The 17,864-nt window shown below is 42.6% G+C and overlaps 1 protein-coding gene across 3 annotated transcripts in view; it reads right to left on the bottom strand.

Moving 5' to 3' along the window:
- Window positions 1-3,611: 3,611 nt before the first annotated feature.
- DYRK1A (dual specificity tyrosine phosphorylation regulated kinase 1A) overlaps window positions 3,612-17,864 on the bottom strand; it is a 69,928-nt gene continuing 55,675 nt past the window's right edge. For 2 of the 3 annotated variants that reach the window (XM_032101129.1, XM_032101130.1), the window contains 9 exons: window positions 13,965-14,057; window positions 12,854-13,042; window positions 12,055-12,202; window positions 10,587-10,873; window positions 9,340-9,486; window positions 8,890-9,030; window positions 8,337-8,643; window positions 7,741-7,865; window positions 6,442-7,070 (listed from right to left, as the gene is read on the bottom strand). In XM_032101129.1, coding sequence (XP_031957020.1) covers window positions 6,447-7,070; window positions 7,741-7,865; window positions 8,337-8,643; window positions 8,890-9,030; window positions 9,340-9,486; window positions 10,587-10,873; window positions 12,055-12,202; window positions 12,854-13,042; window positions 13,965-14,057 — 2,061 coding nt within the window. In that variant the 3' untranslated portion in view covers window positions 6,442-6,446. Of the gene's footprint in view, window positions 7,071-7,740; window positions 7,866-8,336; window positions 8,644-8,889; window positions 9,031-9,339; window positions 9,487-10,586; window positions 10,874-12,054; window positions 12,203-12,853; window positions 13,043-13,964; window positions 14,058-17,864 lie in introns of all 3 variants that reach the window. The other variant, XM_032101128.1, reaches the window with a different exon arrangement.

Genomic DNA, 17,864 nt, shown 5'->3' on the forward strand with positions numbered 1-17,864 from the left:
CAAAGCTTCAACCTAAAAGCAAACGCAAAGAGCATTCAATTCCTTTAGCCAAGGTTACAGTGTTGGACTTTTTCTTCAGACAAAACTCTCACTGTCCCCGTGAAGGAACTCTGTGACATCTCTGCTTTTCCAAGCCCTGGCTCCTGAGATCCCTGGATTTGTCCTCACTGAGGTTGTGACACTCAAGCCTTGAAAATTCCCAGGGAATGGGCACGGCCCCGAGGCTGCCAGAGCTCCAGGAGCGTTTGGACAGCGCTGCCAGGGATGCCCAGGCTGGGATTGTTGGGGGGTCTGGGCAGGGACAGGGGTGGGACTGGATGATCCCTGTGGATTCTTCCCACCCAGGATACTCCATAAGTCTATGATTGAATTCCCCCAGCTCATTCCAGACTCCAAAGGTCTCCAAAATGGGAATTTCCTTCAAGCACAAATTACGAAAGGCTTTGTTGAGTTCAGCTCAATGTGCTCCATTCAGGATGAGCTTTTCTTCCTGCCTTGGGTAAAGGGAACTCCATCATCATCATCCTCCTCCTCATCCCTGCAGCCTCAGAATTATTAATTCCATCTACCAGCTCTTGATACTGATGGGAAGGAGTCCTGGATTCCTGCCTGAGCTGGTTGGCAGGAATATCTGAAGGGAAAGAGAGCTTGGAAACACAACAGGAAGTGGGAAAGATGTCCCCAGCTGGGGATGGGGAAGAGAGATCCTAAAAAAAGATTTTTTTGGGGATTTTCTGCTTGAGATCTTCCATAAGTTTCTTTAGAACAAACAAATTCTGTATTGAATTTTCTATCTATCATTTTCCAATCATGAACTCCCTGGTTTTTGACAATCACCATCCATCAAATCCATCTCCTTTCTCAAGGGGAGGCCTGCGGGAGGGGGATTTGGTTATTAATTTCTCCTGCCTTAGCCACACTATTTTATTACTCAACACCACAAGCTGTACCCATAAAACCTGAAGTTTCAAGAAATTGTTACAATTCCTGTGATTTTTCAAGAGATTCATAAGCCAGGGCTCAGCAGGACTCAGTGATCACACAACACTGGATTTGAGAAGTTTTTAACCCATTTTTAACATAATCAAAGAAAGTTTGGGGTTGAAAGGACCTTAAAAATCATCCAGCTCCACCCCTGCCATGGCAGGGACACCTCCCACTGTCCCAGGCTGCTCCAAGCCCCAATGTCCAGCCTGGCCTTGGGCACTGCCAGGGATCCAGGGGCAGCCCCAGCTGCTCTGGGCACCCTGTGCCAGGGCCTGCCCACCCTGCCAGGGAACAATTCCTGCCCAATCTCCCATCCAGCCCTGCCCTCTGGCACTGGGAAGCCATTCCCTGGCTCCTGGCCCTCCAGCCCTTTGTCCCCAGTCCCTCTCCAGCTCTCCTGGAGGCCCTTTAGGCACTGGAAGGGGCTCTGAGGTCTCCCTGGATCCTTCTCCAGGCTGAACAACCCCAGCTTATGATTAACTCCGATGCTCCAGGACATCGACCATAAAACATCATGAACAGCAACTCCAAACCCCCTCAGGTTTAGGCAGATCCCATAAATTTCACAGGGCTCCTGTGGAGAACTGCTGAAATCAAATCAAGGCATCTTCATCAGTGAGGAACAGCTCAACAGTTGCCAGAAGGTGGAGAACTAAAAACCAGCTGGAAATTTCCGACATGGAGTTGTTTCTGTAGAACCCCACATAAACAGGGATATGGAACAGAAAACCACTGAGCAGGTGCCTTCCCTTGCTGGGCAAGTATTGTGCAGTTTAAAGGGAATCATTCAAAGTAAAATATCCCAGAATCCCAGGATCCCTGAGGCTGGAAAAGCCCTCCCAGCCCAGCCAGGCCCAGCTGTGCCCCATGCCCACCTTGTCCCCAGCCCAGAGCACTGAGTGCCACCTCCAGCCCTTCCTGGGACACCTCCAGGGATGGGCACTCCAAACCTCCCTGGGCAGCCCCTGCCAAGGCCTGAGCTCCCTTTCCATGGGGAAATTCCTGCTGCTGTCCACCCTGAGCCTGCCCTGGCCCAGCCTGAGGCCGTTCCCTCTCCTCCTGTCCCTGTTCCCTGGCAGCAGAGTCCGACCCCCCCGGCTGCCCCCTCCTGTCAGGGACTTGTGCAGAGCCACAAGGTCCCCCCTGAGAGAATTCCAATAAATAAATTATCCAAAAGTCAGCCTAACACAATCCACCCTCAGGAGATCAACTCTCACAGTAACTCTACTCTGCAGCCACTTCCCCATGGAATTTTGACCAGAAAGACACTTCCTTTCTATCCACAAGTTCCAGACTGATCCTACTGGGATGCATTTGTTCTAAAAACCAACACAACACATTCTGTGTCACCACGCTGGAGTTTTCACTCACTCCCTCATTAAAATGGATGTTCCTGATGGGTTTCAACGGGAATTCTTCCACAGAGGATCTTCAAGTCTTTTTTTCAGTTGTCCAGAATAAAATGCAAGCACATAGATGGTGTGATGAAGACAGGGATGGCAGAGTGATAAGCAATGGAGATGAGTCACATTTCCAGGTGAATCCAACCCTTCTGGCATCCAGGCCCCTCCAGACACCACTGTACTTACGGGATGGAAGCCTAAATCCTGGCAGAGCAGCCATTCCCAAAGGACTGAGCAATCAGGATGGAGAATCATCTAAATTTACAATCTTTTAATGCAAAGAACTGAGACTGAAAGGTTGAAAACTGCAATCCTTGGAGGGATAAACAGACAAGGAACTGAGTGAGAGGTTCAAGGATGTACCAGCACCTCCCTGCCTGCACACAGCAGGACTGGCACCAATCCCAGGGGCTGTGTGCAGCAATTCCAGCTTTTAGAATGGGTTTGAAAACACCTGAAGTTCCAGAAGAGCCGTAAGAGCTTTACAGTTAACATATTCTGACATGGAATAGTTTCAAACTGGAGTTGTTACCCATCGTTCTGCCAGGCTCTGGCGGCCACCAGCTGTAACTAAACAGTCCTAGAACCAAAGGAGGGCTGGGAGTATGGAAATAACCTGGCTGAATCACTCCAGAGACACGGAAAAGTCCTCCCACTTGGCAGAATCTAGAGGAAAATCAGCTTTTTCAGAACTATGTCCTACTGCACCCAAAGACAGGGAGCTGGTGATGCAGGAGGATCTAGGCTGGGTTCTAGGGATGATGGCATGCCAGTCCCAAAATCCCATTCCATGGCCTCAAAACCAGCTCGTCTGGGATAAGGAGGAAGCTGCAGAGCACATAAGAACACTCAGACTAACAGATGAGGATTAAAGAACTCAAACTACAAGCACAGTCCATGAGAACCAAGCAGAGCTGTGTTCACACATCAGGGATTTGCAGACCTTGCTGGTTTTCAATTAAAAACTCCAAATTAGCTGTTACGCCTCCAACTTTTACTTTCATATTTTTAAGTCTGTTGCAATGTATCTGCTATTTACATATTATAGTATAATTATACCTACCATACCATGGCTTGGAGTAGGTTAATTGCATAGGAAGATTTACTACGTTTACATTTTTTTTTTTTTTTTTTGTTGTTTGGTTTTGGTTTTTTCCTTAAATTACTTTTTTTTTTTTCTCTCTCTTTTTTTTTTCTTTTTAAAAAGCACAGTAAAGAGTCTGAGGACAAATTATTCAACTGTTTATCATACATAAGACTGCATGACTATAATACAAAGGGCTTGTCTTTTCATTTAACGTTACAATATACACAGCAAGTCCGGACTAGATCTTACAATCTGAACACAGGTATTTAACCTTTTCCATGCTGTTTATGTTTACAATGCACAGAAGTCCTGTAACCAAACTGTGTAGTAAAGCACACAAAACTGGACTGTAACATAACACAGTATGCAGAAGCACTGGATTTTATGATGGTTTTTTTTTTTGTTTTTTCTTCTTGATGTAGAGGTTATTTCTTTGAACTGCTTTAGGTTTGGTGGGGTTTTTTTTTTGGCGCTTGCTAAGGGGTGGCAACCGGCGCGCACGGTGTTACCCAGATTCCATATTACCCTTATATTCCTAGACAGCAGTAAGAACTGGATTCCTTTTTTTATATTGCTAAACTCAGCATCCTTTTCTAAGGTGACAGCCTTCCAAATCCTGTAAACTTCTCTGAATTACTGAGCTTTGAAAGAAAACAAAAAAAAAAAAAAAAAAGAAAAAAAGCGCGGGGGGAAAAAAATCAATCCACTTTCATCCACAGGGTTGATGTGTCGGTACAAAAAGAAATATTTGATTAAGAGAACCATGATTTACAAAAAAATGATAATCCCAAGGATTCGTTCCCATTTACATGGTAGTCAGCTGCTGTGTTGCCACTGCGAGTATAAAAAATTCCACCTTTCCGGCTGAAAAAATCGACTTGGCCGCATGGAATTGACCATTTGCTGCTAAAATTAACTTTTCCAAGGGCTTACTGGCAGAGGTAGATCACTGCTTCTGTAAGAGAGGATGGGCAACACTGTTCATCTGGGATGGGCAATCAAGGAATTCACCTTCATTCTTTCACCAAGGGGGATTTTTTTCTCACGCAGCGTTCGGGTTTGTTTTTTTTTCCTTTTCCCACAAAAAAAAAAAGATCTCTTGGATGGGCCCATAAATTTTGCAACTGCCAAGCTGACTGTGTTATATTAAGGCAGCGTTACCCAAAAATTAGGCACCTGTTAAATACAGCCTGCTAACCTCAGGTCTCCCGTGAGGGTTTTGCTTTACTCAGCCTATTATTTTTGGACCTGTTTCATGCAATCAAGGTCTTGCCTTCAAGTTTACAATTATGTTAATAAGGAATACAAGAATCAACTGCTGGTTTCATAGCTTCTGGATCTAGTGTCCCTTTTAACCTTCAGAAGCCTGAACACATTGATAATGTAACAGATGTTATAGTCTCCAAGTAGATGTCAATCTATTATCTTCAGTACACAGATTGCTGTAAATGTATTGGCTATGAATTCAACAACAGTTCCAGTTTTGTTTAAGCAATAGTACAGCCATAATTTTTCAACTGACATTTAAAAATGGTCTAGTTACACCTTGTGTCAAAGTGCAGAACTGCTACATTATTGGTTACAGACATCTATGTGCTATAAAAACAGCTTTGGTACAATAAATTATCAAAAAAGAAAATAAATTTTTGTAAAATTCACAGCATAATTGTGAGGCAAAAAAGCAGTCACATAAAATTCTGCATTTTTTTTTTTTTTAAAAATGTTCAGGATGAACAGAAGACGTCTTTGTGCAGAAGTAATGGTGGAGAAAACCACGTGCCGAGAAAAAGCAAAAGAAAAAAGTAAAAAGCAGGAAGGGACACAGTTGTAGCTATTTCCATCAAACGCAAACCACTACTCCTGTGACCTTCAACCAATAAGGAAGTCAACTTTATGACACACGCAAAGTGACCTTGCAATACCTTACAATAAGTGGGTCACAAAAGTCTATTTTTAAAAGAAAGGCCTCTTGAATTACCCATTCTCTGTGTTTTCAGCATTAAGGACTGTCTGCAAAAGCATGTCCAAAAGTGATTGCATCTGAAATGGTAGGCTCTTCTAACTTAAGAGTCCAAATCCATAAGGCCAAAGGTTATCCCAAAGACCACCACTTAGACCTCCCCAGGACTGGCCAGGACCGACCCGTTGATTGCTTCTCAGTGCACCTCAGTTATGAAACCAGTCAGATTTCCATCCTAACTGCCCGTGGGCTCCAAAAGGTGGCACCCACAGAATTCCCATCACAATTGCTGCTTTGATCCTCAGTAGATTCAGAAAAGGAGAGTTCTGCTCACCGCCACTTCGCATGCTCAATGTGCCTCACAAACTCCGTCACAACCGTCCCTTTTTACAGCTGAAGAATAATATATTTGTGTAATCTGAAGGTCCCTCTTTCTTACAGTACTGCATTTCTGTGCCCATGGTTGTTTGGGGAACTAAAAAAAATATATATATTACTCACTCCCCCTCCCACCCCAAAAACTTCAAAGGGCCTTTTTTTAGAAATCATGTGCAATGCCTTTAAAAAGAAACTAGCTTGCAACTATGACTAACATTTGAACAATAACCCCTGTTGAATGAGAGCAAAAAAAAAAAAAATTAAAAAAAAAAACCAAAAAAAACCAAAACCCCGCCCCAAAAAAACCAAACTATGACTAGGTTGTGGCAAGTTAAAATGGGGGAAGCAAAAGGTGAACACCACTAAGCTATCCGTTAAGGTGGGTCCAGACATGGCTCTTAAAAAAAAAACCAACCAAAAAACCTCCCCCCAGCAAAAAACCAACAACAACAAAAAAAAAACTTCATTGTCCCTTTGCAATCTTTTCAAGTTTAAAAAAATAGTCAACTTTGCCCTCCTGTAGCGGTTCAGTGAGTTTATCTCCTTCTGATTCAAGCAGCTTTGCACTTTGTTTTTGGAAAAACACCACTTCTATAAAAACACACAAGAAACAAACTTAGTTTCAGTTTAGTCACGAGCTAGCCACAGGACTTTGCTGAACACAAACTCCTGTCATGGGAGACTCTTCTCTATCAATGCCTTGCCTCATGGCAAGGTGTCCTTCAGTCATGTAATGAGCAGGACCTGTATTAGCAGAAAACTGGTACGTGGGATGTCCAGCTATGCCAGTTTCTTGGCGCGGATTAGAGTAGACTGTTAAATTCATGTCCATAGCTCCGTTCTGTCCAAAGTCCAAGGTATTAGCAGCCACTGGGCGGTTCTGATAGGCCTGATTGCCTTGGTTACCAGTAGAGGAGGAAGATGTAGAGGAAGAAGTAGTTGAGGAAGACAGGGATGTCATGGAGTGGTGACTGTGGCCCACCTCCATAGAATCCTGGGTGGAGGAGCTGTTTGTTGGAGAATTGTAGACTCTCGGCCTGGTCCGGCTGCCCAAGGCTTGCTGTCCATGGTGGTGGTGGTGGTGGTGGTGATGGTGGTGGTGGTGGGAGCTGTTGCCGTGGTGATGGTGTAATGCATTCTGTTGTTGAGGGTTTACATGGAAGGTGGTTTCTTGAACCGGGTGGTTCTCGACAGTGACCTGGGTGGGAGCTTCGGTGGCTGTCCAACCGATCGGAGGAGGAAACTGTTGTCGAACCTGCAGTCAGGAGCAAAGTTACAATTAAAATGCTGACTCAAAGCTGTGATTTCACTGAATCAGAGAATCATAAAGGTTGGAAAATACTTCCAAGAGCATCCAGTCCAACCTTTGACCACCCTGTCAACTGAGTGTCACATCCAGCTGGTTCTCGAACAATACATGAGAGATTAAGTTATTCGTTATTTTGAAATGTTACCCAGGCCTTGCAGTTGCACAATTTTTCTAGAAATGCAGGCATGTAGTTAAGAGTCGTTTCCAATAGTTTTCTATATTTGCCTTAAGAAAAATGAATACACATCCTGGATGTTTTTCTCAAACAATTTAAGAAAGTCTGGTAAGTGACTCGGCTGTCAAAATTATAGGAGCAGCTTTACATTACAGTAATAATAACAGCATTTGTACAACACTTAGAAAAATAAAGCCCTGACCTCTGGCTGAGGAGCCTGGAGACAATAAGCAAAGCAAATTAAATTAAAATGTTGTAGCTCATACCTTGAAAGGTGCCAACAGCATTAGAGGAACCTCTGGAACAACACAGCTGATTAAAGGTTACTAAAAGAGCAAAATCTATCTCCACACCAATTTATACTTACATTTATAGGGGGAATTGACAGTTTTATCTGTTGTATGCTAAGATATCACTGCCTCAGCCCCACTGGAGCATTACCTGTGGGCTGTGTGTTTCACAGTCCATAGCTTGAACAGCAGCAGTGAAGTGCCCACCACTGTGTCGATGCTGGTGTGTGGGGTCCGACCGCGCCCTCCCGCTGTTGCTCGTGCCGGAAGATCCACCTGGAAAACCCCAACATGACAATAACTAAAGGGACAAGGAATTTACAGCTATGAAACAATGGCAGCATCAAGATTTATGAAGTGCTGCAAGGGAAAAGTGTAAGATCTGTGGTAATCACTCACATTTTTGCTCATCTAGTTGGGTTTTGGGGTTTTTCTGTTTACCTGCTCCAGCTGATTAAAATAATTGTTTAGTGATCATGATTGATACATTTTTTAACAGGAGAGGAAAAAAAAAATCAACATTTCACAGAATCATGGAATATTCTGAGTTGGAAGGGACCCACAAGGATCATCCAGTCCAACTGCACAGACCCCCCCAGCAATCCCAGCCTGGGCATCCCTGGCAGCGCTGTCCAAACGCTCCTGGAGCTCTGGCAGCCTCGGGGCCGTGCCCATTCCCTGGGGAGCCTGGGCAGTGCCCAACATTAGAAAGCAGAATTTTGTCACCTGTTCATGACCAAAACCCACCTGAGCTTGAAGATGTACTAGAGGTGGTTCCTGAAGACTGGGACTGCTCCATGGCAGGACTCGTGGACACGCTGTTACTCGTGTTGGTACCTTCGTCCGCTGTTTTCTTGAAGAAACTGTGCTGCAGGGCATAGTAGGGCTGGATTCGTGTCTTGGGGTCATAGTCAAGCATCCTTAAGATGAGGTCTTTGAACTTCAAGTAGTCAGCTACAGTATGACCTGACTCCCCAGCACGGCGCCCACCCGGTCCTCCTGTCTCAACTCCCAGGATATTGTGGAGTTTGCGAGTTGCCGGTGGTTTGTATTCCTGTGGGAAGGGAGGAATTGCTTGGAATCAACGGGTGAAGCCTTGGGTGTGCACAGATTCTATATCAAAAGTCAAATCAAGTAAGGAAACTATTCAACACTAAAGGAAATGTTATTTAATTGACAAGATAGAATGCTAACAAACAACAAAGCTGCATTTTCAGTAAGACAAGATGTAAAACAAAGTAACAACTCACCATTTTATGTATTTTGATATATATATTATCATCCTAATTATTTAACCTACCCTTTTTCCATCTTTGGTCTTCTTCAAGTTCCAAGTGCTATCTGGCAACTTCTCAAAGAACTTTCTTGCTTTGGGTGCTTGGTCGAGGATGTGGGTTGGTGGTATCCCCAAAACTTCCACTATTTTATTCATCTGATCCACCTGTCCCAAATAAAATGTGTTTGTGAAGGACAAGTGACAGCCAGCCCAGCTGGGGCACAAATGTCAGCAACTCACACAAGTTCTAAATTAATTAATTTAAGAAAAACTTAATATGTACAAAACAAGGAGTAAGAGGGAGACACAGAAAATTATGAACAGGCAATTTTGTGTCCTGACAAAAGTAATGATATTGATGTTTAGTCCTTTCAGAATTATCAGACTTCCCTCATTTATGCATTCCAATTAAACAGATGAAAATCACGATGGTAATTAACAAGAGAAAAACCCAATTACTGGTACATAACTTACCTCATTTGCCCCACTAAAGAGAGGCTCTCCAGTGTGCATCTCGACTAAAATACACCCAAGGGACCACATATCAATTGCAAGGTCATAAGGCATTCCCAGTAGCACCTCTGGTGATCGATAAAAACGACTCTGGATATATTGGTATATCTGGAATAAAAGCATCTCAAGGTCACAATCACACACAGCATCCAAAGGGAAAGAATGACAATTCCACGTGACAAAACACAACTGCCATAAACATTTCGGTGGAGGAAAAGACAAGGTATCAGAGATACTAAAATCTACACATTCATGACAGTAATAAAAATATCTTATTGTTGATTTTTAGGAAAATATTATGCTCACAAAAAAAAAAGCAGGAAGTTCAGCAATGTTTTTGTAATTGTGATTCTTAACACTTCAAAATTATCGTATTATTGATGAACAATGGATTTGGATAAATAATCCAGATGTGATCTCACTTCTTGCTGTCTGCCTTCAGCCCTTCCTTTTACTTTATAGCAAAAAGTCCTTTTATACATCTAAATCTGTGTCTCATTGCTGCTTTCAATACAATATTCAATAGTGTGATCTGCTTTTCCTAAGTTCATTATGGGAAACAGCAACGGGGTGCTACTGGCCAGTCCCAACTCCTCAAGAGAGAAGTGGGGCACTTTTGGTGAAGTTAGTTCCTGACTTCCTGAATTCTTTTCCTAATGATCCAAACTGCAGTGTCACTAATTGTGAACAGGGGGCATGCTAAAGGAGTGCTCGTGGAAGGAAGAGTTAGGTGGAATAAGATAATAATAAAGGAGTATTTTATTAATTAGTACTGCAGATTTCTACAACCAAGTGTTGATACATTCTCTACTGACAAGGCACAAAAACACAGCCAAGAAGAAATAAAAACCATGGAAAATTTATCATGTGGTGGATTTTTATCTACTGGGGCACTAAAGGGAAGTGGTGGAGTGTCAAAGTGTTCAAAGAATGTGTGGATGTGGCACTTGAGGACTTGGTTTAGTGGTGAATGTGGTGCTGCTGGTTCATGGCTGGACTTGATCTCAAAGGTCTTTTCCAACCTTGACAACTCTGGGATTCTGAAACTCATATTTAAAGCTCTTGTGGACCGTGGATCCCTATTTAAATTATTGTTTTAAAATCACCATGAATGAAGTTCCAATGAGCTAGATGAGTACTATGACTTAAAAATCTCGCATTTTCCAGCAGCACGAACAGAATTTTCACCGATTTTCCCCCAAACTCACCCTCTGCCCAAGCTGACACGAACTGCCAAAATCCACAATCTTGATGGCGCTCCTTTTGGGGTTGCAGAGCAGGATGTTCTCTGGTTTTAGGTCACAGTGAATGATGCTGAGCTCGGGGGTGGCCAGGAAGAGCAGGGCCGTGCACATCTGCTGCGCGAACTTGCGCGTCAGGTTGAGGGACACGCCGCGGAAGTTGGTGTTCCTCAGCAGGTCGTACAGGTTGTAGGACAGCATCTCAAACACCAAGCACAGGTGGTTCCTGAACATGAAGTGGCGCTTCAAATGCACTGGGGAAAAGGGGAAAATATCACTAACGAACGCTAAGAATTATGGGTTAATTACAACAGAGTACGTAGGAAGCAGGACTATCATTAAATAATAGAGCATCATTTATTTTTTCCTAGTTCTGTCTTATTTACAAAATATTTCTGCCATGCTTGGAGGACAAGAGGACATTTTACACATCCTCAGGTGCACCTCAGTAAAAAACTGCAAAAACTTGTGGAATCTTTTAAGTATTTCAAGCAATGTGTGAAATAAGAGCATTTTTTTTTCCTAGTTTTGTGTTATTAACAAAATATTTCTGCCATGCCTGGGGTACAGGGGGGCATTTTACACACCCTCAGTAAAGCTGCATTAACCAAAACCTTATGAAATGATAAGATTACCAAAATAAGTTATCACTCCCTTACATTGACAGAGGAAATATTTAATAGTGAGAATAATTTAAAATACACAATGACATCAAGGCAATTAATAAGCTGTGACTTCAGCTGATTACTTGAATTAATAAAACTGATGGATATCCCATAGGAATTGGATTTCCTATTCATTTCCTTCAGGTACAATGTCAGTTTATGAAAGGAACCAATCCAAGCCTTTTTTTTCATTAAATAAGTGAAATATTTATCACATTGCTCTGTTCAGAGACCAGCAGGGTTTGCCATTGTCAAACCTTCAGGCTGCCACAAGAAAATTGAAATAGGAAAAACATTCCAGAGAAAAAGCAGCACTCTCCCCTTTCTGGCAGAATAAAATCTTGAATATGAGCACCATGAGAATTCAGACTTTTAATTAAGGTGGATTTTTGGTCAACAAATCCATGGATTTGTTTTCTCTGTTATCCCAGACCAGTTCCTTCTGTGTCCTTTACAACTTACCTGAGATGCAACCTTCTGCCCCCACCCTGCTGCCATTTCCTGCCACACATCCTTGTCCAAATTCCCGTTCTCTCACCTTTGGAACTCTCCTCCCACCATTCCATGTCCTGGTGGGCTTCCTACACTTGATTCCAACTCCTCCCCACCCTACCTGAGCTCGCTGGACCCACCAGCTTGGCAAGAACCACCAAATATCATCACAAATGTTCCCAAATAGATGTGGAAATCAGCTGAAAGCAGCCTAAGCTCTACAGCAAGATCTAAACCATTCATAATAAAATAAAAATAAAGAAGAATTATTTCCATACCTATGTAGTACTTCATCTCAGTGTCATGTTTGTTCATCAGCTCGAGCAGTCTCACTTCAATCTGGGCCTGGTTTAAGAAAGCCTTCTTGTTTTTGATGATTTTGATGGCCACCCACTCCTGCTCCACTCGGTCATAAGCCTTCACAACCTGCAGGAGAAGCCAAATCCATCAGGAAACTCCCTCCAGTTTTCAAAAAAACCCACCCAAACTCCCTTTCTCACCTTTCTGAATTCGGAGGAAATGTTCTCCTTTTTAACTCTATACAGCAATAAAGCTACAACTGACTGTGTGATGTTTATTGCAGCAATGTCACTTTACATGCAAATAAAATTATCTAAACCAACACTGTAAAAGGACTGCTAAGTCTGAGAAAAACTAAAAACTACAAAATAAAAGCTCCATCCTCCTTCCACCCTTGGCTAAAGCTGCAACCAGTCAAAACAAATGTTGCTAATGACATTTATAAGAGGTAAGATCCAGCACTAATTATTGTTTTAATTTAAAAACCCTGTTCCAACTAAAAAGCTAACTCAAACCAAAACTAAACTCAAGCTAAAAATGTGAACTGATGGCAAAAGGTGGAGGACTTCTCATTATAAAATGCAACACACACTGAAACATAATTAAAAGTTTTCTGTAGTAACATGAAATAGCACAAAAATATGTGTCTGAACAGGAACTCAGGATAACAGGACTGAGAAAAAAGAGTTTTAATTTCAAAATGAAACAGCAATAGCACTTCCAATTAAATACAAATGTGATCCACATAAATTACATAAATACATAATGAGCCATTACCTGTCCAAAGGATCCTTTGCCTATTAAAGAGTCGATTTCATAGCGGTCCATCCACTTCTCCCCATTTTTCACGATGTAGTCGTAGTTGTCATCATCATAACCATCATTGTAAACTTTCCTCTCCTTTTTGTGACTGGAATCATCTCCCTGGCCCTGCTGATGCCGCCGTTTTTTTTTTGCATAGTAAACCTGGAGGGGAAAAGGAGCTTCCTTAAGAGCCCTGCTTAGAACAGCAGCTCAAGGAAGAGGAGAATCAACTTTTATTCAGCATCCTGTGGCTTTAAAGTCAACTTCTCCAAGTGGAAAACCAAGCAATCCTCTCCTCCTATTGCTCTGTTTGAAGTCAGGCCATTATTCCAAAGGGAAGTCTGGGTGAATAATTGAAGAACTGGGAAAGCAGAGCTAAAGGAATGTACTGACACTAATAAATAATAGTAATAACACCGATCAGTGTACTAACACTAATAAATAATAATAATAATAATAATAATAATAACAACACTAATAAACGCAGTAACACTGATCTCTGGAGCAGGTGCAAAAGGAACGGACACATCCCAGCACACGGTGCACACAGCAAAACTCAAAATGCTAAGGAGCCTGGAAACAAGAATTATCATTTGATCTTCCCACAAGACTGGGAAAGAATTCCAAGGAAGTCATTAATCACCATAAAAATCCCTTCACATTCCCTATAATTGTCGAAGTTTGAAACCAACTGATGCTTTCCTGTATCAACCACAACAATTTTACATTTGTCAATAATATTGAAATAATTTAGGGGAAACACTTCAGCACTTTCCTTAAAAGATCTTAGAAATATTAATAAAGTTTTATTGAGCTCAAAGTGTGCTTGTGGCACTCAGGTTTCCTCATCCTGCAAGCTAAACATTTGTTTATAAAACAACAGAAAATAAATCCCAGCATAAGAGAGTTCCTGTGTGCTGGACAGAAAGCAGGACCATGACACCCATGACCTCAAACAAGATGTGAACAACTGAGAAAAAACTTGATTTTTTGGATCTCTTGATAAGATTATTCGTAGAAAATACATCTAAATCATGTATTGTAACAAACATCAGTGCACATTAAAGACATCTGGAGCCATTACCTCATTAATATGCTTGTATGTTTTGATCAAATCTACGGAGAGTTTCCTCAATGGAGCAGTGGCTGGATCACGAAAAGTTTGGGGCATCCGCCTCTGGAATAGGAACATGGCAGAAATCAGAACAAAAACCAGGAATTTAACAGTATAGTTACTAAATCAAATTGTGATATTCCTCACAGAAGTGAGTTCTTTAAATGCAAGGGGTTTTTTTTAACTGGTAATAAAAAACCCCCACACCTAGTTTAGTTAAGTTACTTTTTAATATATTAATAATTTTTAATATATTAATTATTTTTTTAAAAGGAGCAAATTTCAAGATTCCTACTCTCCTCCCACTACACCCAACAGGTTTCATCGAAATCTCTTCTCATAACAAAGACTCTCCTCCATCACTCCTCCACCTCAGGGCTGACTCATGGATTGTCACCATATTTAAGGTACAGTTCCAAAGGAACTTTACAGGAGGTTCCAACGGAAGTTCACAGGAACTGCTGGAGAACTGGGCCAGCTCAAAACATTCAACTGCATTAAATTCCAAAAAAAACCAAAATCCAGGACTACCTAGAGACAAACCATCTCCAAAGGCCCAGTACTGCTGCCCTGCTGGACAAACTCTGGGAATTCCCTGTCCCACCCAACCAGAGCCCAAAAAAGGAGTTTGGAGAGTGGCCAGTCCTTCAGTCTGCTCCTCTCTCCATCCCCTCACACAGGTGGCTCTGGAATATCCCCAGGGAGGAGATCCCAGAGCCTCTGTGGCCAATCTGCTCAGGGCTGGCCCTGCCCAGGGCAGCAGTTCTGCCTCCTGTGCAGGGCAATTGCCGGGCTCAGGCCCTGCCCGTGGCTCTGGTGCCGCTGCCGGGCCCCGGAGCAGAGCCCGGGCCCTGCCCTGAGCCCTCCCTGCAGCCAGGGACAGCCAGGGCTGAGGGCCCCTCTCAGCTGGGGCTCCTCTCGAGGCTGAGCAGCCCCGGCTCCCTCAGCCTGTGCTGGGCACGGAGCTGCTCCAGGCCCTTCCTCAGCTGCGCAGCCTCCGCCGGCCCCGCTCCAGGAGCTCCCTGGCCCTGCTGGGCTGAGGAGCCAGAGCTGGGCACGGCACCCCAGAGGTGCCCCCAGGGCTGGGCACAGGGGCAGGATAACCCTGACCTGCTGGGAATGCTCTTCCCGATGCACCCCAGGATCCCATTGGCCTTCCTGTCCCCCAGGACACTCTGCTGGCTCAGGGACAGCTCATTGTCCCCCAGGTCCTTCCCCAGCAGGTCACCCCCAGCCTGTGCTGCTGCCTGGGGTTGTTCCCCTCCAGGAGCAGGACAGAAAACCTCAGGGTGAGTTTAAGCAATTCCATTGGAGAAAAGCTTGTTCCATGTATGTTTTCCACCAGTATTACTTAACTAATAAATGAGCTGGAAAAGTCTAACTGCTCCTCTATTTTTTATAGGATAACTTAATACTTATAATGGTTACTGTACAAATAACTCTTTTTTTTTTTTTCCTCCTCAATGACAAAATAAAAAGAATCACATCAAAGTAACCCAAAAAAGAAATTATAGAGAGTTTGTGCTTCTGAAACTGAACCTGCACTGAGGTACCTGAGGGACCACCCTAGAAAGCCAAACTCCCCTTCTCCTCCTGTGTGGGCAGGGGTAAAGACATTAATTCTATTTTATTACAAGGACAAGCACTTTGTAAACATCAGGAAACTGTTGGAAAGTTTCCTAAACAAACTATCAGACATTTACAAAACATTTTTGTTTCTTCCTTTCATCTGGCAAACAAATGTGGCCCATGAAATAAACCCCACCTAAAGAGGATCTCTTTTGGTTCCCTCCCACAGCTCTGAGCAGCAGCAAGTCCTGATCCAGCTGTCACTGTTACAGCTCTTCAAATCCAAGGATTTCCTTCAAATTCCTTAATCTGACTTAAAGAAGGTACTGGAATATGGGAACACTGGTGGGTTTTGCTGGTAAAAGAAACCAGGGTGTGGCACAGGAATATCAGGAATATTGGCAGGGCCCCGTCTCTGTCCTGGGCTGGATCATCAGCACAGGGACTTAAGTTCTGAGGGAAGAGTCTCAATATGGAAGAATTCCATAGTTCAGACCAATTATTCCCACAAAAAATTGCTCTAATTTGGAAAGGGAGTTTGTAGGACAAGTCTTCATATTTGTTTTCTACTTTGTAAGTCAAATTTTCTTGCTTACTTCAAAAATAAAAACCTAATTTCTCCTCTGAAATAAATAGCCTGATGAAAAAAAATCATAATCTGATTTGCTGCCATTCCCTAATTGTAAATTAAATTCTGCAGACTACTGCAGCCAGTCCCTTATTTAAAAACTGCATTTTGGCAGTCACACATCTCTGGGCACACTCTTGAACCTGTATGAACCTTTCCACAAGTTCTGTTTTGCTCTCCTGGGTTCATAAAGTTTTGGGTTGATTTTTTTTCCTCACACTTTTATATCGAAAAATTTTTAATATTCTCTTCTGTTTCCCAGAGAGATTCTTACTCCCTTCTTCCTGATGATGGAAGACCGTGGAACAAAGTGGTCTTTATCCATTTTATACAATCTGGAATTCTTTATTGCTGGGGTAACACTGATTCCTGTCCTGGCTTCAAGGAATGCTCAAGCACCAAAGAAAAAAAGGAAAGGGGAATGGGAAAGGGGAAAGGGGAAAGGGGAAAGGGGAAAGGGGAAAGGGGAAAGGGGAAAGGGGAAAGGGGAAAGGGGAAAGGAAAGGTCCTATTTCACAAGCTTCAGTCTCTATCTGGTGGCCAGACTGCAACACTGCAAGCTCAGATAAATCTCCCTAAAAACACAACACAAATCAGAGATGCTGCATCTCAGGTCTGAGAGACCAGAAACTAATTTAATTACAATTATAAATGTCAGGGAATACCCACAGAAAAGGCCCCATTTACGTATCCTCAACACACTGGTGACAAAGCACATTTTATGGGAACTGTGACTTTTAACTCAGGTGTGCTGTTTGAACTCCCAGCCTTTGGGGGTGGAACACACAACAAATGTCACTCTTTTTGGACATTTTCTTTTTTGTCCAAGCAGATGGCATTGTTCCTTTTTAAATGATTTTTATTTTGATTATGGAGAATCTTGAGCTGTTTATGGGATGCTTTAATTCAGATTTTATGAAAAAAACAACCAAGATCCACCACCATCCACACTGATTAAAAGAAGAGAGAGAAAAAAAAATAAATTCAGCTTGTGTGTAGCACATGTTCCACTTGACAAACAGAATAAATAATGAAGATTTTATCGTGTAAGGGCAATTCTAGCAAGAATTCCAAGTGTAAGGACTTATTTAATTGACCTGCATGGCCACACTGATGACAGGGACTGCTGAAGTTAAACCATCATTAACAGGAATGTTGATCAGGTAGTGGGAATATCTGAATTAAGGATTTTTAACTGGTGCTGCAGCGTGAACTTGGCAATGATCTTGATGTGATCAATAAAATCTCTGGCCAAGATCTGGTCAGTAAAACCTCAAATTATGCAGAGTGATCTTAGATAAACAGAGATAGAAAGGTGTCTAGCAATCAGCCTGACCTTCCCATTCCAGGTGTTTCATGAAAGCTGAACTGCTGGAATTTGTTACCAAAATCTCACCTCAGCTCCTTTATCAAGTACATCAATTTTCTAAGCATTTCGTTATTAACTGAAAAGAGTTCCAGGCAATCTGAGCATCCACAATGGAGATAAACAGAGCCTCAAAAAAAAGAGACTTTGAAGTTGTGACAACTTTTAAGCTCTTATCTTGTATTCCCATCAGGCTGCATTGAACTCACAGGATGGAACCAGTTAAAACTGGACAGAGAAGTATTAATTTGTTACTGCTACAGGAGAAAGATCCCAGAGATCCCAACTTTTCTGTTCACTCTGGACC

Source organism: Corvus moneduloides, chromosome 2 (assembly GCF_009650955.1).
Source record: "Corvus moneduloides isolate bCorMon1 chromosome 2, bCorMon1.pri, whole genome shotgun sequence".
Lineage (NCBI taxonomy): Eukaryota > Metazoa > Chordata > Aves > Passeriformes > Corvidae > Corvus > Corvus moneduloides.